This window comes from Alligator mississippiensis, chromosome 1 (genome assembly GCF_030867095.1).
Source record: "Alligator mississippiensis isolate rAllMis1 chromosome 1, rAllMis1, whole genome shotgun sequence".
In the NCBI taxonomy this organism is placed as follows: domain Eukaryota; kingdom Metazoa; phylum Chordata; order Crocodylia; family Alligatoridae; genus Alligator; species Alligator mississippiensis.
In genome coordinates, this window is record NC_081824.1 from 233,991,073 (window position 1) to 234,015,113 (window position 24,041).

The 24,041-nt window shown below is 44.4% G+C and overlaps 1 protein-coding gene across 1 annotated transcript; it reads right to left on the minus strand.

The window, feature by feature from the left end:
• On the minus strand, nt 1-23,689 carry APMAP (adipocyte plasma membrane associated protein). Its single transcript, XM_006278362.4, has 9 exons — nt 23,564-23,689; nt 18,284-18,400; nt 13,081-13,196; nt 10,862-10,954; nt 8,758-8,874; nt 6,279-6,453; nt 4,655-4,789; nt 1,953-2,145; nt 1-1,008 (listed from the first exon to the last, which is right to left on the minus strand). Exons 1-9 carry the CDS (start codon nt 23,653-23,655, stop codon nt 799-801), a joined length of 1,248 nt encoding a protein of 415 aa, XP_006278424.2. The 5' UTR covers nt 23,656-23,689; the 3' UTR covers nt 1-798.
• Between the last annotated feature and the right edge of the window lie 352 nt (nt 23,690-24,041).

A 24,041-nucleotide genomic window follows, 5' to 3' on the forward strand; every position in this document is an offset into this window, starting at 1 on the left:
TAAAACCCACTAGAACCAGCCTTCTGTTTAATGCTGTATAAAACGTAACATTCAATCACTGTCAAATTACAACACTACAGAGAGAGAGAGAGAGAGAGAGAGATTGATTAATGGACCATTATCACAGAAAAATTACTGTACATCAATTAACAGTCAGGTACAGTTTCATATGTTCATTATATAGGCTAGAATTGAAGAACCCTGACTGGGCAAACAAGGCTCTCGTCAGGCCCTGGCAGTTATTGCTGCTATCACAGAAGCATGGCATGACATGAGAACATGCATAACATTTTTTGAACCATGCCTATAGGGTAGGATCCAAACTGGAAATAAAATTACATGCAAGCCACACTCTTCAACCACAGCATTGCTTCATTTAAGGTAACTACCCATTTCCAGTGTTGTATTTTCAACTGAATAGCAATGACATTGTATTCAACTGGACAGAGGATGCCTACTTAAGACATGGAAGGGGAGCAGCGATGGTTTCCAATGAACAAGAACATTTGATCATATCTGCTTACTCCTCTACTCCCCACAGATGTTAATTTTATGCATGCCACTTTCAAGACAGAGTAGAGTAGTCAAGCGGAGAAAAAGGGGACAATTATAGCAATGCATACACATACATTTTTTTTTTGTTATAGCATAGCGGCTGGGGATTTCCCTGTTGCACTTAATGGTGCTATGGCATATGTAAAGGGATCTACTCCCGCGGCTCTTCCTTGGACGACCATTTGCTTCCAGCTTTCCTTTCACACTCTTGGGATGTTTCGGGATATTATTTCATACCAGCAGTTAAACATGCTCAAGGTTAAGTCTGCAAATGAATGGAGATCGGAAGGAGCCCAAGTAGAGGTATCCATCGTGTTCATGTGCTTCGCTAACATAAGCCACCACCATCCCATTAGGATCATGAAAGCTTCTTTTGTAGGAGCCTGTTTCCCCCAGTTCTATGACAAGGCTATATCTGGGCACAAACTTGATCACAGTGTCTTGACTTAGCAGCTGAAAGACAGGTGAGGAAAGACAAAAAAAAAAAATGGAGGAAGTCTCACGTTAAAAAGCTGCTTAACCATGAATATCACTACCCCAAAGATCACACCACAGTGGCAAGCAAACCAGGTCTTTGGATCTGAGGTAAAAGTTGGCTGTGTAGATTTGGCACGTTAAGAGAACTGACTCAGCAACTTTAAAAAACACTATTGACAGAAAATGTATGCCAGGACAGAGCCCTTAGTTTTCTCTCATCGTGACACTGATGCAGAAGGCACTAAAGACCTTACAGAATTTCATGAAATGACTGAATGTTGGCCTTTGGCATCAAACAGCTGATATTTGGATGTGCTCCACCCTATGATGTTGCTCATTTACTTGTGACCTGGGCACCAGACACTGATATTCTTCACACCAGAAAAAGTCTTCTTTTTTTTTAAGTTATAATGTAGCATAGCAACAGAGTCACTAAGCATGCATCTCCATTCTAATGTGTATTGCTAATCAAGATTTATTCTTTCTGAGACAACTGAACTTCTGAGCTATAACCATTTTTTCGGTTTGCTCAGCTGTCCAGGGACCAAGTATATAAAAAGTCATGTTTAATAAGTTATGTTTTGCTCCTCCTCTTTTGTTTACCTTGTGTTAAAAAAAGGCAATCAAATGCAAACACAGTATGACTGAGGCTAACAAATAGATTCCACAAAAATAAAAGCATTTACAGATGAAAAGGGAAAGCCAATTTCAACACATCCTATTTTTTTTTTAAAGACTGTGCTCCTAACTACTGGTACAAGCCAGTCTTAGTTGTAACTAGAAAATGCAGAGGACGCCTCAAATTAATGACATATGGCTTGGCAGAGCACTTAGCTCTTTTTTAGCTTGAAAATACCAACACACCCCAGGTATTTTAGATTACCTTTAAAAAAGTAAATGTTTGCCTTAACCAATTTTACCTTAAATATAATTCTTTTAATCCAGGGCTTTTCAGATAAGAAATCCATCATAGAAAATCCAGGGTTTGGTCGGATAGCTGACATGGCCACCCAGTATCCTCCAGAGCTGCTCCGGCGAATGTTATCTGGAAAGCCAGGCATGTTTTCTACAAACATATCTGCTCCACCTTTCATAAGCCCGGACACGTAATACCTGAAAGAGTCACAGCAGCAGAATCACATTGCCTGCTTATTTTTGTATGGACATAAGACCAAATAACTGAAAAAGCAAGGTCTGCTACAGAGGGATGCTGGACTCCACTAAGGTGGAGTACGGTGAGGGACGAACACATTCTTCTCTTTCTGAGGACATGTACAGACTTATATTTGAAGTGTTCAAAATCCTAGAGCATTTAAATTCAGCACTGTGCAGATTGTCATTACTCTAGAAAATGTTATCTAACCTGTACAATAAGTAGATCAAAGTACAACTCAACCTACTTACACCTGTGACCCTGTTCTGGTATGTCAAAGTATCTGAAGACTAAACATCCTGCTTGAGTTGAAATGCCAAGATTTCAGACAACAAATACAGCTCCCATACCAGCTGCTCTCTGTCATTGGGACTGATCGTTGACATAAAAAGGTAAATCCACAGAAGCCAAAGGAGTTATTTTATTTTAACTCATGCAATAGGACAGAATTTGCCCCACGTTGTTTGTATGAACTGTGGGATTAACTAAATCAACCAAGCTGATCTATTAAAAGGAAAGAGACATGTATGATGCTACAGTTAGTCACACCAACCCTGTGTTCATGAAACTGGAGAAGTAGTGGTGAGCCACAGAATAATAAAATCATAAGACAATGACTTCGCTGACTAAATTCTGGCATAGCCCCTCTTACTTTTCCCTATCTGAGAAGAAAGGTTTATGCAAATTAAGTTCTACTATCTAAAGAAATACAGGCAGATGAGGAAGTATCTATTGTTATTTTACTTGCTTATGCAAATAAAACAGAACCACCTTGTGGTTAAATTGGCAGTCAGGATAAATGTTGTGAAAGCTATGAAAACTCTATCCAACAGTTTTTAAACTTTGCATTCCTTCTTTCCATCAGCATCTTGATATTTCTGACCTTGGTGCTCACTGCATTACAAATACAATGCAAAATAAGCCTTTCTGATGCTTAACACTAAATAAACACACAACAAAGACTGTCCTGTAGGGGAGAACAAGGATATATCTTCGAGCATGTCTTCAGAGCATTCCCTAGCACCATGCTGGGGAAGTTATGAGATATGATGTGCCTGCTACACCTTAAGTCAGAGTTGCTCAACCTCCAGCCTGCAGGCCAGATACAGTCCAGAGGCCCAGTGTCATCTGTCCTGCAGGGCCCCTCATGGGTCCTGAAATCTGGTGGTAAGGGAGCAGTGATACTCCTCCCCTGCTACAGGATCTCTGAACCATCTCTGCTCCAGGCCCTGCATGTTGGTAGTGCCCAAGCCCAGTGTGCAGGACTGGACGGGGGTAGCACCAGGCCCCAGGACCTAACCCTGGTGTGAGCAGCTGGAAGGGTGCAGTTCTGGCCCCCTGGGACCCAATCCTGGCACTGTCCTCTTCTACCTTCCTTGTGCCAACCCTCTCCCAGCATTCAGGGGGTGGGAAGGGGGGGAGAGTGTTGGGACCCAGGGCCCCACACCACTCACCTGGCCCAAGGGGCCAAAAGATTGAGGACCATTTCCCTAAACCACAGTATAGCCAGCTTACTGCAGTGCTAGGGACACATGCTAATAAACTGCAGAAAACTTTATGGCATATATCTGGTACCAAAACAAGTCAGCAATATCATTTGAGAGACTGAGCCTCCCCCTTGCTACATACTTCCCAGTGTTGAGCCCTAACATAGGTAGACCACCGTGGCAGACACCACTGATTAGACTTGGTTGAAACAGCTCAAGTTAATTGTCATGGTGCTGATTAATGATGCCAGAAGTTGTGGACAAGGCCTCTACACTAGTTAAATCCAATTACGATATAAGCAAAGTTATCCATGGCAATCAAGGGACCTATGACAGAAGAGGTTCTGGCTAATGTTAGTCATTTCCAACACAGGAAGCAGACCTAGACTAAAGTAGTGGTGACCAACCTTTTTGGCAGGCCTGTCACCAATTAAGTCCCCTCCTGGAGTGCCATTCAGATCCTTCAACTATCTGATCTGCTGCTCTGCTTTCTGCTCCCTGCCTGCTCTCCTGCTCCAATTTCTGCTCCTTGCCGTACCTGCTCCTGTGCTGCCTGCCCCGTCCCTGGTCTGCTCCATGCAGAGAGGTTGTCTATCCATGCTACTTGTGACATGTATAGCACAGGTTGGCCAGCCCTGAACTAAGGCACCGTGCAATTGTATCAAGTTACTTATAAAAAACAAACTTCAGAAAAGGGGGTAGGTTTAGGCTCTGAGGCCATAGAAAGTGTTCAGTCCATTCATAAGACATTTTAATTTGGGAAGACTCCTCATACCACAGTAATGGAAGTTATTTATATCTATACAGACAAACATGTAAGGCTGAAATCTTCCCTGATTACTCCTTGTGCTGCCCTGCCAGCCAAACTCAGCTGCTCATCATGGAAGCATTTGGCTCAAGATTTCCTTGCATTTTCAAACCCATCAGTTGAGTACAAAAGCACTGGGTCACAGAGTCCTGTACCATCCAGCGTCATGCTCACCTCCTTATTCTAGCCAGTGTCAGTTCAGCCACCAACACAAAGTCTTCAGCCGGAGAGAGCTCTACTCCATTGGGAAACCTCAGCCCCACCATTAAGACTTTCACTTCTTTGGTCACAGTGTCATATTCGAACAAGCTAAGGACAAAACACAGTGCATGTATTTGAGTGACGTGAAGCAAAATGATTCACTTGCAAACATGTTGCCTTGCCAAGTAGTTTTCTTTTGTTCCTCCAGCTTTTATACAAAGAATGGGAAAGGTAAAGCTGTCAGGGCACACCAAAGATTATTTGTAGATTAAAGAGAGGGGTGGAGAAATAAAAGCAGCTGTCTGACAAGCAAGCCTCTGTGAGAAGAGTCATCTGAAATATGCTAATTCTTTTAATTTTCAAAGCATGAACTGGGTATGCTTTCGGAATATGTGTATAGACATAGGAGACAGAAAGATATAGGAGATATGAATATTATATGTAGAAGGAAGCAAGAATTTGTTTCTATATTGCATATATAGGGAGCAAATAGTGGAAAAATAAATCTGGATATCGTTAATGCTGTCCCTGGCCCAGACATGCTCGTAGCTGGAGCAGTCTGATACTCAATTCTATAAGGGTTTGTTTTCCCCATGTCCAGGGAGGGAGGGAGGGAAGTAGGGGGACACCACATAACTTGTCTTGGCATCTAGTAAATATGCTAAGTCCTTATATATATCAAACAAAAGGTTTCAGACACCAGTAAGCTGTTCTTGCTATTCCTCTCAATTTGATTTCTCTACAGTGGTGGTTCTCAACCAGAGTGCTGTGGCACGCCATGGTGTCTTGAGATCCTTTCAAGGGTGCCGAGGGGTGCCACACAACGTCAGCACAGTCAGGTGTGCAACCCTGAGTCACATGATAAACCCAACAGCCGTGTCTACATGAGTGCAAACGTTTGCTTCCCCAGGGACAAGAAGCAGCAGCACACCTTGTTGCTTCTTGGCCCCAGGAAAGGCCTGTGCCACATGCCCTCTGGTGCACAGCAGATTACGCCGAGTGGGATAAAGGAGGCTGGAGCCAGCAACTGTGCTTGCCCCAGCAGCCTTACATGGGGTCCTGGGGGCCAGCCACATCACTCCTGCAGCTGGGAGCCTGGCCAGCAGCCAAAGCATGGCTCCAGCAGACCAGGCTCGTTTTGGGCAGTGCACGCCGCTGCCACATGCGCTGCCCCGCATTTTTTTCTGTGCAGGGTCAAAATCACGCCCCCACCCTGCACTGCAAAGTAGGAGCTCAGGGAACACCTGAATGTCAGGGTGTGGCACCACAGACAAGTCTGCGGTGCCGTATAACACACGGCCATGCTAGTCTGGACGAGGCTAAGGATCTATAGTATTAAAAATATTCTGACCAGCTGTAGTTTTTCCAAGTTTTCTTGCCCGGGGGATATGGGAGGAGTCACAGAAACCCCCCCCCCCCCAAAAAAAAACCCCAAACACCACCACCCCTAGCCCCCCCAAAATTGCTCTATTTTTTTTTCCATAGTCAAAAAATGAGTAAGAAATAAAAGATGACATTTTCCAAAGGATGCCTCAAATCTCAAAAGGTTGAAATCCACTGCCCTACAGGAAATGAAGTGCTCTGGATAGATACTTGCCGTCCATCATCTCTTCCTTCCATAACCAGGAGAGGAAAATCCCTCCTTTGCCATTTACTGCTTGAGTCCGTGAAGTAGATCTTCCTTCCATCCCGAGTCAATGTCAGGTCATTCAAAAAAGACAATTTCTGACCTTCAATCGGTGCTTTAGTCGACAAAAGCATTTGCACTTCACCTGATAAGAAGAAAAAAAGGAAATTATTCTGTTTCTCTCTCTGTTTTTTTCCCCGCTCTGCCTTTCTAGTAATTGAAATACTAATGATTAAGTGTGCAGGTGTAGTAACATGGACCTGGTACGATTTCCAGCCTCAAAACAGCAGCTTTATTTGATATACTTTAGTTTCAATGTGTAAGATGTATGGTGTCAGCACTCAACAAACAATCCAGCAGTTCATTTCTGCAATGTCCACAGACACAGTAATGGTACATTAAGTTGACAATTGTGTTTGCTTTTAACAAGTTAGCTTTGTTTGGCTCCAAATGCATTTGAAGCAAAGTTATTTATGAATTCAAGGAACCAAATGCCAACTCTAAAGTTTCAGTAAAAAGAGTTTTCAACTCCCCTGAAAACCCTAAACTCAAAGAAATTAACTCTGAGGTGTTCAGAAAATTAAATCTTTGGCTTATGAAAGCATAGGATGATTTTAGTTGTGATTAACATTTTTGCAAGTGTAACAAAAGAAATACAAACCCTACTCTGAGAGAAAAAAAAAAGCTAAGTACAACCTTAAGTATGGAGTCACTGCTGACACTCATAATGTGTTCTTATTTATACAGATACATATTTATGTTTATTTAAAATATTAAAATATCCTTCCTTAACGGAAGGAAGCAGGAAATCAGCCTTGGGTGTTTTTAACAGATGTTTTTCTCCCCTCCACCCATTAAGCATTTTGATTTTTTATTTTATTTTATTTTTGTTTCCATGATCATTGAGTTTGGGAGACAAAAAGCTCCCAACATTCACAGCTCTTGGCAGGGGATGACATGGATATCTTAAACCTGAAACATTTTATTTTTAGTACATGTGCTATTTTGAGACATGCCATTTCCCCCTTTCCCCAGAGTGAAAAGAATTGTTCTTAGATGGAGACATTCCATGCAAATACAGAGCCCAGAACAAACCTTGTGGGACAATTCTGAATCCATGAAAGTGAAGAAGGCACAATAATCAAAACTATAGGTGAGGAAAACAAAATTTTGTACCCTGCAATTCTTCAAGGTACTGGGGGAGGGACAGAAAAACCCTTCAAGTTGTGAAGAAAGACATTTCTGAAAGATTTTAAAACACTCTGATTTGAAGGATAAGCTAAGGCTCAAATCCTGTAACTGGATCCAGGCAAGAAGGACTACTGGCTCCCAAAGAGGACTACTACCCCACCAACCTACGCTAGAAGGTTCAGGGATCCGGCTAACAGGCTTTGCCAATTGCTAGGGTGTTTGATTCAAATCAGGAAAACCAGGTTCACTTCTCTGTTCGATCACAGATTCTGTGCATCCTTAAGCACATTCCTTAGGTCCATATACTCAGATGTACTCGGGTACTATCTTTTTTCATGGCAGCAAGCTGGTAAAACACCTTTTGAGGATCTGTGCCTTGGTTGCACTTTATCTTCAGTCCTTAATTGTAAAAGTACAAACAGCAGCACTTTGTAACCTTGGTAGGAATAGGGCATGAGGACAAACATAGTATCCATCATGAAATTCTAATAGTATAAAAGCCTGTCTGTCTGTCCGCAACACTTTATTTGCACTCTGATTGGCTGACAGAAACAGCCAATCAATCAGAGAGCTCCAAGCGTGGGGGAGCGCCACCATGATTCCGAAGCAGCACCGAGGACCAGACAAAGGGTGGGGGAGCTGCTGGCCTCGGCTCCCCCACCCCACTCCCTGCAAGAGGCGGAAAAGCAGCAGCATGGGGCGTTAGGTGGCAGCACTCCATCCCAGCCTCCTCCCTCCCCACCCCGTATCATTCTTGACAGGCAATTGGCTAGTACTTCAATATTGGACAATGGGAATCACAAGACAATTTTGCTTTTGACTGGAGAAATATAGAACACTTATGATCTACACCAGGGATATCAAATTCACCTGGCTTCCCCAGCCTGGATTTTTACCGTGCGAGCAGCAGCTTCAGAGGTTAATGCAGTTGTTGCTCACCCCCTACCACAAAAATGTGTCCCCAGTGGGACACTGTATTCCAGATTTCTACATCTGGCCACATGGTCTTTATTAAGTAAGCATCAGTAGCTCTCCTTTTGCGGGTAGAAACCCAAAGACACAAAGCAGTAATTATATCTAAGTTTTCCCAGAGCATTTTCATCCACAGATTTCAAAGTACTTGACAAAGGAGTTCAGTACCATCATCCCCATTCAGTCATGCAAAATCAAGTACAGAATTCAGGTTGCCCCCCTTACCTTTTTGCCTAACAAAGACAATTTATAGGGCTTTCCAAAAAAAGAAAATGAAAAAACCTACCTGTGACAGGATTGATTTCATATATTCCATTATATGCATCTGCCACAAAAAGGGTATTATTTGGCCCAACTCTGATGCCAAGAGGTCTCCCACAGTCGGGCTCATCTTCCCTCGTTCCTTTGGAAACAATTTTAGAGCTGTGTAACAGGCACACTATCTTTACAGAAAAGCATTTAGGAAAGACCACAGTACAACAAGACAATATAGCCAGCTATTGAGCTACACTGTTCCCTAGTGATTGACCTAACAAAAAATATAATTATCCAAATAAGGCTAACTAAATTTTTTAAATTATTATTTTAATTAAAACCAAGTTGTCATAGATTGCTAGAAAATATATCTGATTTTTCACTGGAACCCCCTGTATTTCCAGAGAGTCCATTAGGATTATCCAAGCATACTGATCTTCAGGACAGTTTAAATACAGTTAAATAGAAGTGGCCATATCTTTAGTGGTTGTAATCAGAAAATACATAATTAGAGGATCTCATTCAAGTGCTATGATAAGTGGTATAAAAATGACTGGAACAAATTAAAAGGAATTCAGCTTAGAGGCTGTAATTCCATTTGCCACCTCATGCCCAATACTGCAAAATGACTCTTGTTTTTACTAAAGCTGTATTTTCTCCCCAGCACCAATCTGAACACAGTACAAAGAGGGAATTTTGTTCTGAACTTTCTTGACTTGGGGACGGTTTAAACCTGGACTCAAAGCAATGCTTTTGATTAGGCATTGAAAGTAAACACTTAGTACATTTAGGTAACATGCCTAGCCCAATAAAGATGACAAAGCACTTTTAATATAAAAAAATAAAATAAAATAAATCACACAATGGGCCCCTAACTAGGTCTATTTCACATCCAGGAAACTGAATTTTCAAGAAAAATTACCTGTGGACCAACTTCACCTTGCTTTTTATTTACACACGTAATGCCCATTGAGACTAACTGGTTCAGAGAGGTATGAGCTTTCATAAGTGAAAGTTTATTTCAAATGAGAAAGCATGTTCCTCAAGCAGCAGGAAGGCACCACTACCTGATCTGTACACAGATTGCAAGATGGGTGTACAGGGGACGACATATACAGCATTCCCCCTAGGTCCACACAGTTGTTTAAAAAGCTAGGTATAGCCTAGTTTTGTACTATATAGTGGCAGACTGGACTTACTGTCATTGTCTAGGTGTTCCCCTATTTATTATAAAAAGCATTGTAATGCCTTTTAATAAATCATATTTTAGGGACATGAACAACCACAAGGATATTATATTACCCAAAACACTCAAAATAAGTGCATGTTAAAAGCACAGCTTCAGTCCTAGTATTTCATAGGTGATCTGGGCTGTCACTGGCTACATCCACCACCACAGAAGTATAATAGACCACGTGTGTACAGCAACAGTCCTGTCAAGCAACACCCCATATACCAGGGGCAGCCAACTCATGACATGTGTGCCACACGTGGAACATGCAATCTCTGTGTGTGGCCAACAGGGATGAAGAAACAGTGGTAGATCAGGCAGGGAACAAAAAAGCAGAGCAGCCGCTTAGGCAGTGGAAGGTGATCAGAGTGGCACTTGGGGAGGGTGTAGGTCTTAGCTCCTGACACACCTGCCAAAAAAGTTGGCCCCCACTGCTATATACCATGATGCCACTGCCTCAGTACTGTAAAACAGGTCCCCACATCTCCAATTCTTAGACAAAATTTTAGCTCTTAAAACAACTCTGCTCACATTAGCAGCACCCAATGGCACCAAGAAAGAGGATAAGTTGTGCATACACGCACCTTGCTGCTAGCTTTGTTTTGAAGTTGAGTTTAATATACTGGTATTTCACTGGACTCCACAAAGCATAAAGCAGTTACAATTTAGCATATCAAACCAAGGAAATATTGAGCACCAAATGTTGTGTCTTTGTTTACCAGATGCATTGCTGTCTTCTAAAGTTCAGCTTCTGCAAATGGGCACTGTGCTTTCAAAACATATGAAGGAAGCACTTGCATGAGAGCACCAAGATGCAAGCTTACTGATCATTGCATAATTGAATCCAGGATTTTTCAAGGGCTTTGCAAAAGCATACTGAGCTCAGGAAATATTATTTACTTACTGCAAGGACCATGGCCAAGTTGTGCTAATGTCTGTATTTCCCCATCTTCAATTCTTAAAATCTTTCCATCAGCTGTCCCAGTAAACAGCACATCTGCAAAAAAAATGGATATAATTAGCAGGGTTGCAAAATATACAGGAGCTTTTTTACAAGTGATAAATGCCAAATGGTGGCACTGAGCACCAAGTCTGCAAACCCAAGCATTTAAAAAGCAAATTCAGTTGAAGATAGCCATCTTCCCATTTATTCTTCTACCCTAGCTGCAGAGGAAGGGACAGAGCAAATAACTCACATAATTAATTGGACTTCTAAAAAGGAGAGGGATGGAGTATCAAGAGGGTATCTATCAGGTATCTATCACCATCTAATGGCATCTCACTTCGACAACCAGATTTCCTCACAACTGAGACAGATATGCCACCCTCATTCCTCTTGTTGAGACTTGTAAAGAAGGGCAGAGCTAACAGCCTCTCTCGCTAGAGCTGATTCCTCCAGGCCTGAAGCACAGTGGGCTGGTTATATTCCTACTGCCTATGCTGTACCCATTCCGTGGAAAGATTGCTTCAAATCTAAGGGGTGTTAATCCAGCTGGAGCTCCCCCAAGTCAGTGTTGCTAAACCAACTTTTTTTGCCAAGTGATGTGAAAGCAATGGGACAAACTAGTTTTAATATGAGGTTATGAACTTAACCCTATCTCTGAAAATTTCTATAGGTCTAAAAGCAGCAAATGGAAGATGGTTGAGTTACAAGAAGTTATAAGTTGTCTGAACTGGATGCAAGTACCACATAGAGAAACAAACAGAGACCTGGTCTAGGCAGAAGGAAACAGACAACAGCCTTATGCAACTCAACACTTCAACAGAAAAAGTCTGTAGAGTCAAGCAGCTATAGCAGATATTGGGAAATGAAGGAGATTTGTTGTGAATTGCTGGGTGCTTCTTTAACGTGTTAAAGAAAGGTATGGATTTAAAATACCTAATTAGTTTATTACGAAATACAGCAAGAAGTGAATGAAACATGTTACTGAACAATTTTTGTTTTAAAGGAGGCTCTAGAGAAGCTGTCTAAGCTAGAACACCCCAGCTCCGGCAAACTCTATTTGCTTTCAGTGTTAAAATGTTCAAGGACAAATTTAAGTACTAAAGCCCAAACTTTGTCCCCATCCAGACATATTGTAAGATCCACCTCTCCATAAAGGCATTCTCCCAGCAAATGGGCATGATGCCCATAGCTCCACTCGAGTCTAACCCTCCTGATAAGGAGCCACTATGCTGAAGCAAGGAACAATCATTAAGACACACAGGCACATACAGTAAAATAGGATTCTGTCCTAAATGGCTGCTTTTAAGCTGTGTAACTGCCACTCAAGGTACTTACAGCGTGAGTCTATTCTACATGTTGTATATATGCTTCATTGTTTGTATGGCCTCTGAACAGGGGCAGCAGGTTGCATTCTGGCTGGGGATGGACACAGCTTCATGACAGTTACACTGGGCAAGTGTCAGTCACAAAATTATACCCACGACTCGTGGTTGTTAGACACAGGAGAAGGAAGAACAGCATCACCCTGACTTCCCAGAGTGCTCTAGCCATCAGGCCACAGGTCAGGCATTATCCAAGCCCTATTCCAGCCCCCCCTTAGAAACCAATCCCTTGGACCACATAGAAAGGGTGATAAGCCAGACAAAGAGGAAGAGAGCAAATTCAGAGAGACAAATACTGCTCTGGAAGGGATGGAACACCAACTTCTAGCCTGGGTCCTTGCTCCAACGTGACAATCCTCCCTATTGCTCTCCACCCTTTTTATTCAGTAACTATTAAATGAAAAATGGTCAGGTTTCATGAGGGTGGCTGGAGAAGGGACTGGATAGTATGTGACTTGTGGCCTTAGTCCTGTTCTGGGAAGTCAGAGAAATGTGGGTTTAAATCCTGCCTGCAAGAAGGAGGCCTAGACCATGAGTCTGCTGCTTCCTGGGCAAGTGCCCTGATCATTAGGATACTTTGGACTAAAACATCAGAGGCCCCACATTGCACAGCAAGTAGGATTGCAAAGTATACAGAAGTGGCTGAAAAAACTAACTTTTGGGTGCATAAAGTGAAACTGGATTCTGCCCAGAGAAGTCTCCACAGTTTTGGAGAAGAAAGATCTATTTCTCAATTAGCCTCTTAATGAGAAAAAAAAAGTCACAATAAATTCCTATGGTTTCAAAAGAGCTTACCACCAATATTAACAATGGATTCTGGTCCAATGATCTGATTCTCAAACAACCTTTCTGCTTGTCGTAACTTAATATTTGGCTCCAGCACACCAGTCAGAATGGGAGGTTCTTTGAGGCTGCAGAAACAAAATGTACATCTCATGAGTTTCCCACAGAATATGTGAAAAGCGTAAAACACTCTTGAGCAACCAGTTGAGTAATTTTTCTGCTATACTTGTTATCTCTGGAAACATGCCTTGTGCCTGGAAACCAGCAGTCACACCTGCCATCTAGTCAGCAAGTTACAATATTGCCCAACTTACCACCCAACCACTCTCTGCTGTTGGTAAGACAGGAAAAGTTTTGTTTGTTTTTTTCCTCCTTATGTGCTCCAATTATGAGAGAGTACCAAAGATTTCCACATCAGCTCTGAATCACCGGGAACTCACTGATGCATTCTCATTTCATCTTCCCTGTGAAACATGCTAGACCAATGGTTTTCAACCTGTGGTCTGCAGACTCCCGGGGGTCCATGAAAAATTACTATGATCAATCAAAAGTATGTGAATACACACACTCACAATTCAAAGGGGCCCATAGCTCCATTCAAAATTTCCAAAGGGATCCACAAATGAAAAAAGGTTGAAGACCACTGTGCTAAACTAAATGTTCCAATGTCAGCACTGTAGAATTATGTTTTTTTTCTTAAATTTGTGTGTTAATCTTTGTGCTGGCCCAATGATTTTCTCTAGCTTGACAGTTGCAAGTTGGTCCTCAACAAGCTTGTAGTCATTTTTAGATCAGGTCCAAACTTTGCAACTACATAAAACTGGAAGAAAGTCTTTAAAAATAAACAAACACCAATTCCTTTCCAACTGCCATATAATGGGAAACCCGTGAGAGAATTAAATGTTGTGCCAATTTTTATGGGTATTTAAGTATGTAACATTTGATATCATGTTACAACTTGCATTTGTTCATTAGACAACCTGAAAGCACTGGAACAGAGAACTAGAATGAGTCTCACACAAATACAGCAACATCCAAGTAAAAAATGAAACAATTTCATATGAGACTCAAACAAGCAAGAACTTACCTGAATAAACACCTGTGTTCACGTTGGCTAAACCACAGTGTGAGCAGCGTGACCAAAGCACTAATGTTAAGAATTAAGGTTCTAAGGCTGCTCACCGTAAAAATTCCCTTTTCATTTCAAAGAGAACAGGATCAGATCCTAATTGTTGCCCCTGAAACAGCCTTAATTATTGGGACAAATGCTCCAGCAAATGCAAGTTCAGTCTCTCAGGATTCACAGGCAAGGAGTGCACAACTAGATTCCTCAACTTGACCAACGTGTACAATGCAAACACATTCCAAAAAGCTGCACACAGAACATGTAAAATTCCCATCATGTTCATTCATACATTCCATGCAAAAGGTCTCCCTTGTGGCAAAAGTGTTCCTTGTGGAAATGTTGCTATCTCCCTGTAAATACCAGTCAGGTATGACATGCAGCCCTGACCCAGCAAACTCTTAGCCATTTGACTACAGTGGAATCACTCACGTGCCTGCTGTAAAGCATGCATATCCAACTGTGTTTGCAAGATCAAGGTCACCTTCACTAATCAGTTCATCTCAGTACAACAGCTACAGATAATTAACATGTTGAAATTTCTTGTGCTTCAGTTCCAAAAGCCAGAAAAGCTTGAATGCTTATTCACAGCTTGCAAGCTCCAGAGAACATGACAACTGACCAGAGGAATACAGTATAAAATACAAATAAATTATCATTATCTTAGATGAATATATATATATATATATATAAAAAACTATCTTGTGCTACCAAGACATTAAAACTAGGGCTGTGCAAAAGAGTGACAATGCATAGGGTGTGCACGGGGGTGAAACTGAAACTGCAACAGCAGCCTGCTGAAACCCAGTGCACAGATCTGGGAGCCCACACCCCCTCCAGGAAGAGCTGAGGAAATGATCAGAGAACGGGAGGAAGTGAACAGAGAGCTGGGGAAATCGAACCGGGTACTAGAAGAATGTTCAGGTCCCTGAACATTCCCCCAGTTCCCAATTGGATTCCCCAGCTTCCCAATCGCTTCCCCCAGCTCTTCCCAGGGGGGTGCGGGTCCCCGGATGATACAGATGACACGAGACTGCCGCTGCTGGCTGGGAGCAGCACTGGGCGCAGCCCGTGCCAAGTGCTGGGAAGACTGGTGCTGGCCCCAACCAGCAGCGGCAGCAACCTGTCCTCCCGCATGCAGATCCAAAGGCCCACACCCCCCAGGAGGAGTCTGGCACAGCCTTGCAGCCTTCCCAGCGGAGATGGGCCCCAGATCTCCATGCGGGATGCCAGCAGGCTGCCACTGCCAGCTGGGGCCAGTGCCAGCACTGGGTTCTTCCTGGCGCCCGGAACGGGCTGCACCAGGCAGACTCGGGTGCTGGCATTGGCCCCAGCCGGCAGTGGCAGCATGCTGTCATCCTGCACACAGATCCGGGGGCCTGTGACCCCACAAGAAGAGCCCGGCACAGCCCCACAGCCCTCCCAGGGGGCGTGGGCCTCCAGATCTGCACACGGGATGACAGCAGGCTGTCAGTGCCAGCCAGTGATACGAGTTTTGCTTTGAACAGTTCAAGGTGCAGTATCCCCGAAACCCCTGCACCTATCTCCCTGAAACTTGGCAGGCTTCATGCCCTCCAAAGGGACTATTATCCCTGAAATTTTCATCTGAATCAGGCACAAATCGATAAAGTTATAGGCATTATAGGCAACACCAGCTAGGAACGGCTTAATTAGTTAGAAAATCTAGTGCATGGAAACACTGATACAATGCTCCACAATAAACAAATTTAAACTTTATAAACCTATTTAATTTAATGAGGATTAAACTCCGTGATGTGTGCAGGTGCCTATATGATCTATATGAACTAGGAACCAGTGGTTTTCAACCTTTTAGACTCAAGGTTCCCCTCCAAAACTTTTCAAAATTTAGCAGGAGCCTATTTATAAACTAGGATAAGTATTTTGAATATTACTATTAATATAACCATAATGTTTATATTGCACATTATTAATTGATTTGATCACTATAATTATATTTCATTCAGGCCACTGCCACCACAGGCAGGCAGAACTACACCAACACCTCCTGCAGAGCCAAATCAAGAAGCAGCTGTGGCAAGAGCATGTGCTCTACCATGCTTCCAGAATATGGAGGCACTCAGAGCAGTTCCACCTTATGGCAACAGCAGCCTAGAGATAAATTCCACGGCTACTGGGTAGAACTGCCCCATACACTGTTTTCAGGAGGCACGTCATTGCCAAACCAAGAAGAGCTACAGCAGAAATGGCGCACCTGCCTGTATAATGTAATGCAAGCATGTGCATCTTTCTGCTGCAGCTGCTTCTCAGTTCAGCTCCAGCATGCCTCAAGAAAACAAAGGCATAAAGGATGGTTTCATCCTGCTACAGCAGCAGTGGTGCTAGTGTTGCAACACTTCTGGCTGGCTCTTGCAATACCTTGTTTGAGAACCACAGGTCTATGCAAGACTAACCTCAATGTGGAATCAAGGATATTGCCTTGAAAATGCCAAACACTAACACCATCTTACGGGCTTTGTACAATAAAAATTTTTTTCATGTCTCATTTTCTAGGCAACTCACTTGCTGGGAAATTTGTGCAGTTTTCTTTGTGTGGGTTGCTTAAAACACACTAATCAGGGCCTGTACTCCAGGAGATCTACATACACAGATGATCTTCTTATGAATTGGAGAACTAAAAATTTAGGAACTTCATATGAATTTAGCAAGAAAATTTAAAAAAGGATAGAAGGGCTACTGGAACATCTCACTTTCCAGTGCTTTACGAGAATAAGAAATCCTTCAACTAGGGACCAAAACATCTGTAAGTTCCTTCATTATTTAGGCTGCCTGCCTTAAAAGAGCAATTTAAATAGTTTAAGATGACTTCATACACTGAGGGCACATCTACACGTGTATTAATGCACTGTTGCTACAGCACATTAATTTTAGTATCTCTAATATGGGGTACTATATAAAATGCACAGTAGCAAAGGCACGTAGACTTTTTGTGATGCTTAACGTGCAGTAGACTAATTCTGCTGTGCATCAGCATGGTTTTTGCAATGACGCACTTATCTGCAGTAGAATTAGTCTACTGCACATTAAACGTCAATTCATCCAGCAGCAAAATGGAGCTGAATATGGAAGCTGGGTAAGGGCGCACAAACACATTAAAACACTGACTTTAGAAGCAAAGACTAATTTATCTAGCTGTCAATGAAATGAAGAACATAAGCTGAGTGCAGTTACTCTAAGCTGGAGTTTGACTAGGACTCCACAGCAGAGTGCATTTTAAAAACAGTGCTGTATTTCTGTAACAGTACTTCAGAAACCTGCATTTAAATATGTTTTACTGCTGCAAAACAAAGCGTGAAGTTTAGCATTAAATTCTGTATATTGGCAGAAATGTGTAATAGCTTATTACCAAGAGGCAATCAACACTACTATGTCATGTTAACAATCTGTGTGAATGCAAGAGCAATATTTATCATTTCCCTTTCACCACCCTGTTAAATATTTATCTGATCAAAACAAAGCCCCTTGCATTCATATATCTAAAAGGTATGAAAGGTATGTTTTCTCACATCCTCCCAGAGGCTGGGAGCCCTAGGCAACCTGACTACACACAGTGATTGGAAAAGGCAGTGTTTCATTTTCCCAGCATCCTTACACAAGACGCATCTTGTCAGGCTGCTGATTCACCAGGACATTTCCTACCCAACACGGAGCTCCTACACACTTGTTTGGGAACCCTACAGAGGAGAGTCAGCCAGAACTACATTTGGTTACCACACTGGAGACAAAGATATAAAGGACTGAACTGCAAATTCTACTGACAGCTTGAACATTAGAAGGTAGATTTCTACAGTGGTGAGAAAGCCAGTCTTACACCTCCTTCAAATGATGACCCAGACAAGCTGTGTAGACACAAAGTGAGGTCAGGTGACAGAGAAACAACAGATTCATCAGGCAAAAAAGTAGCAGCAAATTCTGAAGCTAGGATCCCCCCCCCCGGTGTCCTCTTTCAAATTAGAATAACTTTCCAAAACTAAACCGTGTTCACCATTTTAAAAAGTGTGTACTAAACATCACAGTTCAACAACATTCATTTAAATATGAAGCACAGCTCACCTTAGATGTTGAGGGTCTATTGGACACTCCAGCAGAAGAATTGCTCCAAGCAAGGGAATAATTAGGGTCACAGCCAATGTCATGAAGGTCACACGAAATACCTTGCTGCTGTATGTACTGCGACAAATACACACACACAAAAATTAGGATTACATTTAAAACACAATCTCAATATTTTAAGGCTTCCTCTTATTGCATAAAATTGTGTTTAAAAAACAAACAAACAAACAAACAAAAAACACACAAAACAATTTCTTACCATCCCTCCCCAGAAAGCTAAACTTTGACTGATAGCTGGCATCAAACTGTGGAGGTAAAGATGAACACTGAGCAGAGTCTCACAGACATCGTGGCAATGGTGCACAGCCTGTGGGAGCCCACAGCCCATGCAGGATGCAACCCCCAGCCATTTAGAAGTTGGACAGCCCTGAATTAAGGCATTCCATCTGCTAATAGCTTGCCAAAGACTTCTTTGCTCTTGAATAAAAAGAGCACAAGCATAAGAATCCTTGGAAATTGGCCAGAACTCATTGTTTTCAAAGATAATAGCCAAGGGGCTTCTCCAAAAGGTCCAAAGAAAAAGTTCACAGCTTCAAGTAACTTACACTGGACTCCCAGTATAGTACCTCTGATGTAGCAACGACAAGGTCCCTCAAATCCAGAAATGGACTGATTTTGAAAATGCACATGCTCTAGACAAGAAGGAAAATACACTTTTCCTTTTCTACAGGTCCACCCCAAATACCACAACCTCTCTCAATATGAATGATATGTTTATTTATTACACACACACACACTTTGACTGTACAAAGTCCAAAATACAACGACAGGGCTTATAGAGGGGAAAAAATACCTATAGATGTTTAGAACACCACGTCTTGAACTGAAAAGGCAGCTACTAAGGCTTCTAGTCATGGTCTAAAACAGTCATTGGCAAATACCCATTCTCTTTGCAGCATCAAGGAAGCCACTAAAAGCAGTGCCTGGTGGTGGCATATACAAATCCCTGGACCCCTTCCAAGGTACTGTCCTTGATGGGCCACCATCAAACAGGAGAGAAATATGCAGTGTACAAACGCCTCTGATTACAAAGCAGTTATACACAAACACACTGATAATGCCAGTCCTCAGGGTAACCACTGAGATTAACTATGCTGTCTCTTCAACAGGGATCTAAAACAGAAGTAGCCTTGGTTGGCCCCCACTGGTATATGAGCACCCGCAAGTCTCAGAGCATGAACCCCATCAAGTTTCTTTCATAGCAGTATAGTAAGCCTAATCCCCTGATAAACTGAAGATATCCATTACTATTAATGTGAACAGCTGCCCCTGGCTAACCTATGAACATGCTGTACAGTACCCAGTCAGTCAGAATGGTGGAGCACACAGCAAGGTGTTCCGGGATACTGGGTTATGCCAAGGTGACAGCTAAGTAGTCTACTCCTCATAACAGTATTGAACCATGCCAAATATATATCTACTGCCTAGCACAAGGCTACTCCAAGATGGCAGCAGATGGGCCAACTGCTTTGGCTGGATTCTGCAAGAACCAGTCCTTCGTTGTTCTTTGACAGGCGAGGTGCTATCCATGATGACCAACCCCCTGGATGATGGTTTCTCAGTACTCCTGTACTGAAGTTCACCTGAACCCCCAGGCTCCTGGGGCAACTCCTCTCCTTCACTGGCCTGGGCACTAACATCAGCTCCCTTCTGCCCCTCAGTAATTTGGGATATTATGGTAGTGTCCTCAACACCAGCTGCACCATGTGCTCAATGGCATTACAGCAGCCATCTCTGATGATTACAGGGCTACTTAAGTTGTGGTTAGACTTACACATTTCCATGGGTTGGTCGCAGCACAAAAAGCAAATTCTGCAGATATTATACAGATATGCTCCGGCAGCCTTGCCCTTCAGGACTGATTAGTGGAGGGGTCCTGGGGGAAGGAGGGACGAGAGGATGGCCATCATCTAAACTGCTGGCTGCCCTTCGTGTGGCCCCACCCCGGAGCACCAATTGGCAGAGAGGTGCTGGGACAGGCAGAGGAAGGATGAGGGAGTAGTAGCCATCTTTCATAGATTCATAGATGTTAGAGCCGGAAGGGACCTCAATAGATCATCGAGTCCGACCCCCTGCATAGGCAGGAAAGAGTGCTGGGTCTAGATGACCCCAGCTAGATGGTTATCTAACCTCCTCTTGAAGACCCCCAGGGTAGGGGAGAGCACCACCTCCCTTGGGAGCCCGTTCCAGACCTTGGCCACGCTAACTGTGAAGTAACTCTATCTTTACTGTTGCCCTTCATGCCACCCCACCAGCCAATGCCTTCCCTTCCCAGGCAGGCTGTGAGGCTGGGCTGCAGTGCCAGCAAGGACCACTGGCTCCCACTGGGGAGCCAGCATCTTATTTTTATTAAGTTTTTTTTGTTGTTGATTTTGTAGATAATCTAGATTTCACGATTTCCGCAAAATCCGCAAAACCGCAATTTAAGTAGACCCCTACTGATGATACAAGCTGAACAGAGTGGTTCAGGAAGTACCACAACCAAATGCTTGCCTTGTGTCCTTCAGGTACCAGTTGTCCTGCAGACATCACCACATGTAGCCCCCTCTCTTTCAATGCCAACTTCCCCAGGGCACCTAAACCAAACCCAGCCTCCTTAACCACAGTACTGGAACTGAAAGCTTGGGAGAAAAAAGCAAGGCAGTGATGTAAAGCAGCCGCCTCCTGACACTTTTGCCTCTGTAGATGCAGAGAGTGAAAAGACTCTGATGCAGAAAATGAAGGCTCAGTGTCTTCTAAAACTACTATTTGAAAAATACTCCAAGCTAAGAACTGTAACCCAAACTTCTTCATGACACTAAAGACAGCCCAAAGAAAAGAAAGAGAGGAGAGGGGGTTGGAACTCAGTTGCCAAAACCTTAAACCTTATTTAAATCTTGCTTTCCAGAGTAAAGTTCACATATCTGGCCCCAGCTAAGCTTTCTGATTGCATAGAAATACTGACAGACAGAGGGGGTGCAAAGATGACCTGAAAACTTCACATCCACCTGCAGAACCTAGTAAGGCCTATATTTCTGCTCCTCAAACTGCAGCAGCTAAAGCTCACCTGGAGGACGAAGATCTCCAGCAAGCAGCACAGCAAGATACTGCTTATCTTGGTTGAAAAGAAGCAGAGACACCCAGCAGCACAGAAGACAGATCAGGGGGAAAGAGGTGGCTGCAAAGGTCTGCTACGACTTGCCTTAGCTGTATCATGCAGCAGTGGGTAGTGCTGAACACAGTCAAAAGAGAAAGGATGCTGAAAGCATTGCAGCGTCACTCCTTTTAACTCCCATCTCCATACTAGGTAACAACAAACTTACATGCTTCAGGAGGAATGGGCAATCAGGGCTCATGGACAGAAGTGATATCTTTTATTAGACCAACAAGATATTTGCAAAAACATTTCTTTAATTGCAAGAACGGGCGACTGGTGCCTCCTGAGTCTGGGGGGAGCACCAGATTGCCTACGAGGGAGGTGTCGCCCAGCTGCCAATTGCTGAGCCAGTGGCAAAACCAGAAGTGCATTTCCAGCGGCACTTCCAGTTTCGCGGCTGGAGCTTCCAGGGGGTGCACAGCCGATATCAGGGGGTGCACATGCACCTGCGTGCACCCCCTACGTGTCGCCAATGATTGCAAGCTTTCGGGCACAAACACCCTTCATCAGGCATTGGAGAACAGACTGTAAGAGTTCTCCTGAGTAGAAATGAAAATTCATATTTCATAGGATTTCACATAAGAGTCAACAGATAGGAAAGTTCTCTAATTTAGCCCCATGATCACCTTGTGGGATAAAGGAGGACAAAGGACCAGAGGGTGGTGGTGGACGGGTCTTATTCAACCTGGAGGGATGTGGGCAGTGGGGTTCCCCAGGGCTCGGTCCTTGGGCCCACACTATTCAACATCTTCATCAGTGACTTGGGTGAGGGGGTAGAAAGCACCCTGTTCAAGTTCGCAGATGACACTAAGATGTGGGGTGAAGTGGGTATGTTAGTAGGAAGGAACAGGCTGCAAGCAGATCTAGACAGGTTAGAGGGGTGGGCCGAAGAAAACAGGATGGGGTTCAACACTGACAAGTGCCGGGTAATGCACCTGGGGAGGAAGAACCAGTGACACATCTACAGGCTGGGGAACTCCCTTCTCGCCAGTGTTGAGACAGAAAAGGATTTTGGAGTCATCATTGATGCCACAATGAACATGGGCCGACAAAGTGGGGATGCAGTCAGGAAGGCCAACCATACCTTGTCATGCATCCATAGATGCATCACGAGCAGGTCCAAAGAGGTGATCCTCCCCCTCTGTGCAACACTAATCAGGCTGCAGCTGGAGTACTGAGTCCAGTTCTGGGCGCCGCGCTTCAGGAGGTATGTGGACAACATGGAAAGGGCCCAGAGGAGGGCCACCCACATGATCAGGGGTCAGCAGGGCAGGCCCTACAAGCAGAGGCTAAGGGACCTGAACCTGTTCAGCCTCCACAAGAGAGGGCTGAGGGGGGATCTAGTGGCAGTCTACAAACCAGTCAAGGGGGACCAGCAGGCATTGGGAGAGTCCCTGTTCCCCTGAGCAATCCTGGGAGTTACAAGAAACAACGGACATAAACTAGCGGAGGGCAGTTTCAGGCTAGACATTAGGAAGTGCTATTTCACTGTCAGGGTGGCTAGGATCTGGAACCAACTTCCAAAAGAAGTGGTGCTGGCTCTTACCCTGGGGGTCTTTAAGAGGAGGTTAGATGAACATCTTGCCAGGGTCGTTTGACCCCAGTACTCTTTCCTGCCATGGCAGGGGGTCGGACTTGATGATCTGCTCGGGTCCCTTCCGACCCTACCAACTATGAAACTATGAAAGGAACAGGCAGCAACACTGTAACAACTGTCATCCTCCCTCCTGGGGAGCGAGCAGCACACAGCCACAAATTTTCCAGGCTATTCAAAAATGCTAGCGTTGGAGAGGGCCGTTGCAGGAGAGAGGGGGAGGCTTGCACCTTTCCTTGTACACAAACACCCCCCAAGATGAGACGCACCTTGCTTTTCAAAGAAAGGAAAGGTCGAATCAGGAAGCTGGAGCAGGAAGTAACGGAGGGGCAGGCACGAGGGAGCCTGGAAGGCGCAGCTGGCCCCTTGTGCCCCCTCCCCAGGCTGCCGCTGCAGAAGTAGCCGTGACCGTATTTCCCTGCTCCTCACACACCCGCAATTCCCAAGCGGAGGCGGCAACAGGAGGCCGGGGCCGCACCCCACCACCCACCTGCCATCCTTGGCGGCCTGGGCCGCGGTGTCCTCAGTGACGACCTGCGAGCGGAGCGGGCGGCGCTGCCGCAGCCCCTCGGCCTCATTCATGCTGCCTACAGCGCCCGGCACGCCCCGCCCGCAGGGCACGCCCCTCCGAACGCGCCCGCCCCGCCGCGCGCCAATCCGCTTCCTCCCTCTCCCCCCCGGAATCGCCAGCCCCGCCCGGCTCGCACAGATGACGATGAACAGCCTTGGGCGCGGGGTGATGACGCAATGCCCGCTCTCCCGAGGCCGGGCCCGGCGCGTAGTGCGGGATGCAGCTTACTGCCCGCCCCGGCTCTGGGCGCTGCGCTGCGCTGCTCTGCGTTGCCTGCGCGCACATACGTTCCAACTCGCTGCAGCTTGAAGCGCGTTACGCAGCCTGCTTAAAGTGACAGAGTCATGGGGCCTAGCGGGGCCGGCGCCGGGCGGTGACAATGGCCAGGCGGCAGGGG

Bases quoted from the DNA above. Each gene is read 5' to 3' on its own strand.
- APMAP (XM_006278362.4), bottom strand. From the start codon at position 23,655: ATGAATGAGGCCGAGGGGCTGCGGCAGCGCCGCCCGCTCCGCTCGCAG. The intron at 10,955-13,080 runs GTAAGCTCTTTT...TTTTTTTTGCAG, and splicing joins ATCCATTGTTAATATTGGTG to ATGTGCTGTTTACTGGGACA. The intron at 6,454-8,757 runs GTAGGTTTTTTC...TCTTCTTATCAG, and splicing joins TGAAATCAATCCTGTCACAG to GTGAAGTGCAAATGCTTTTG.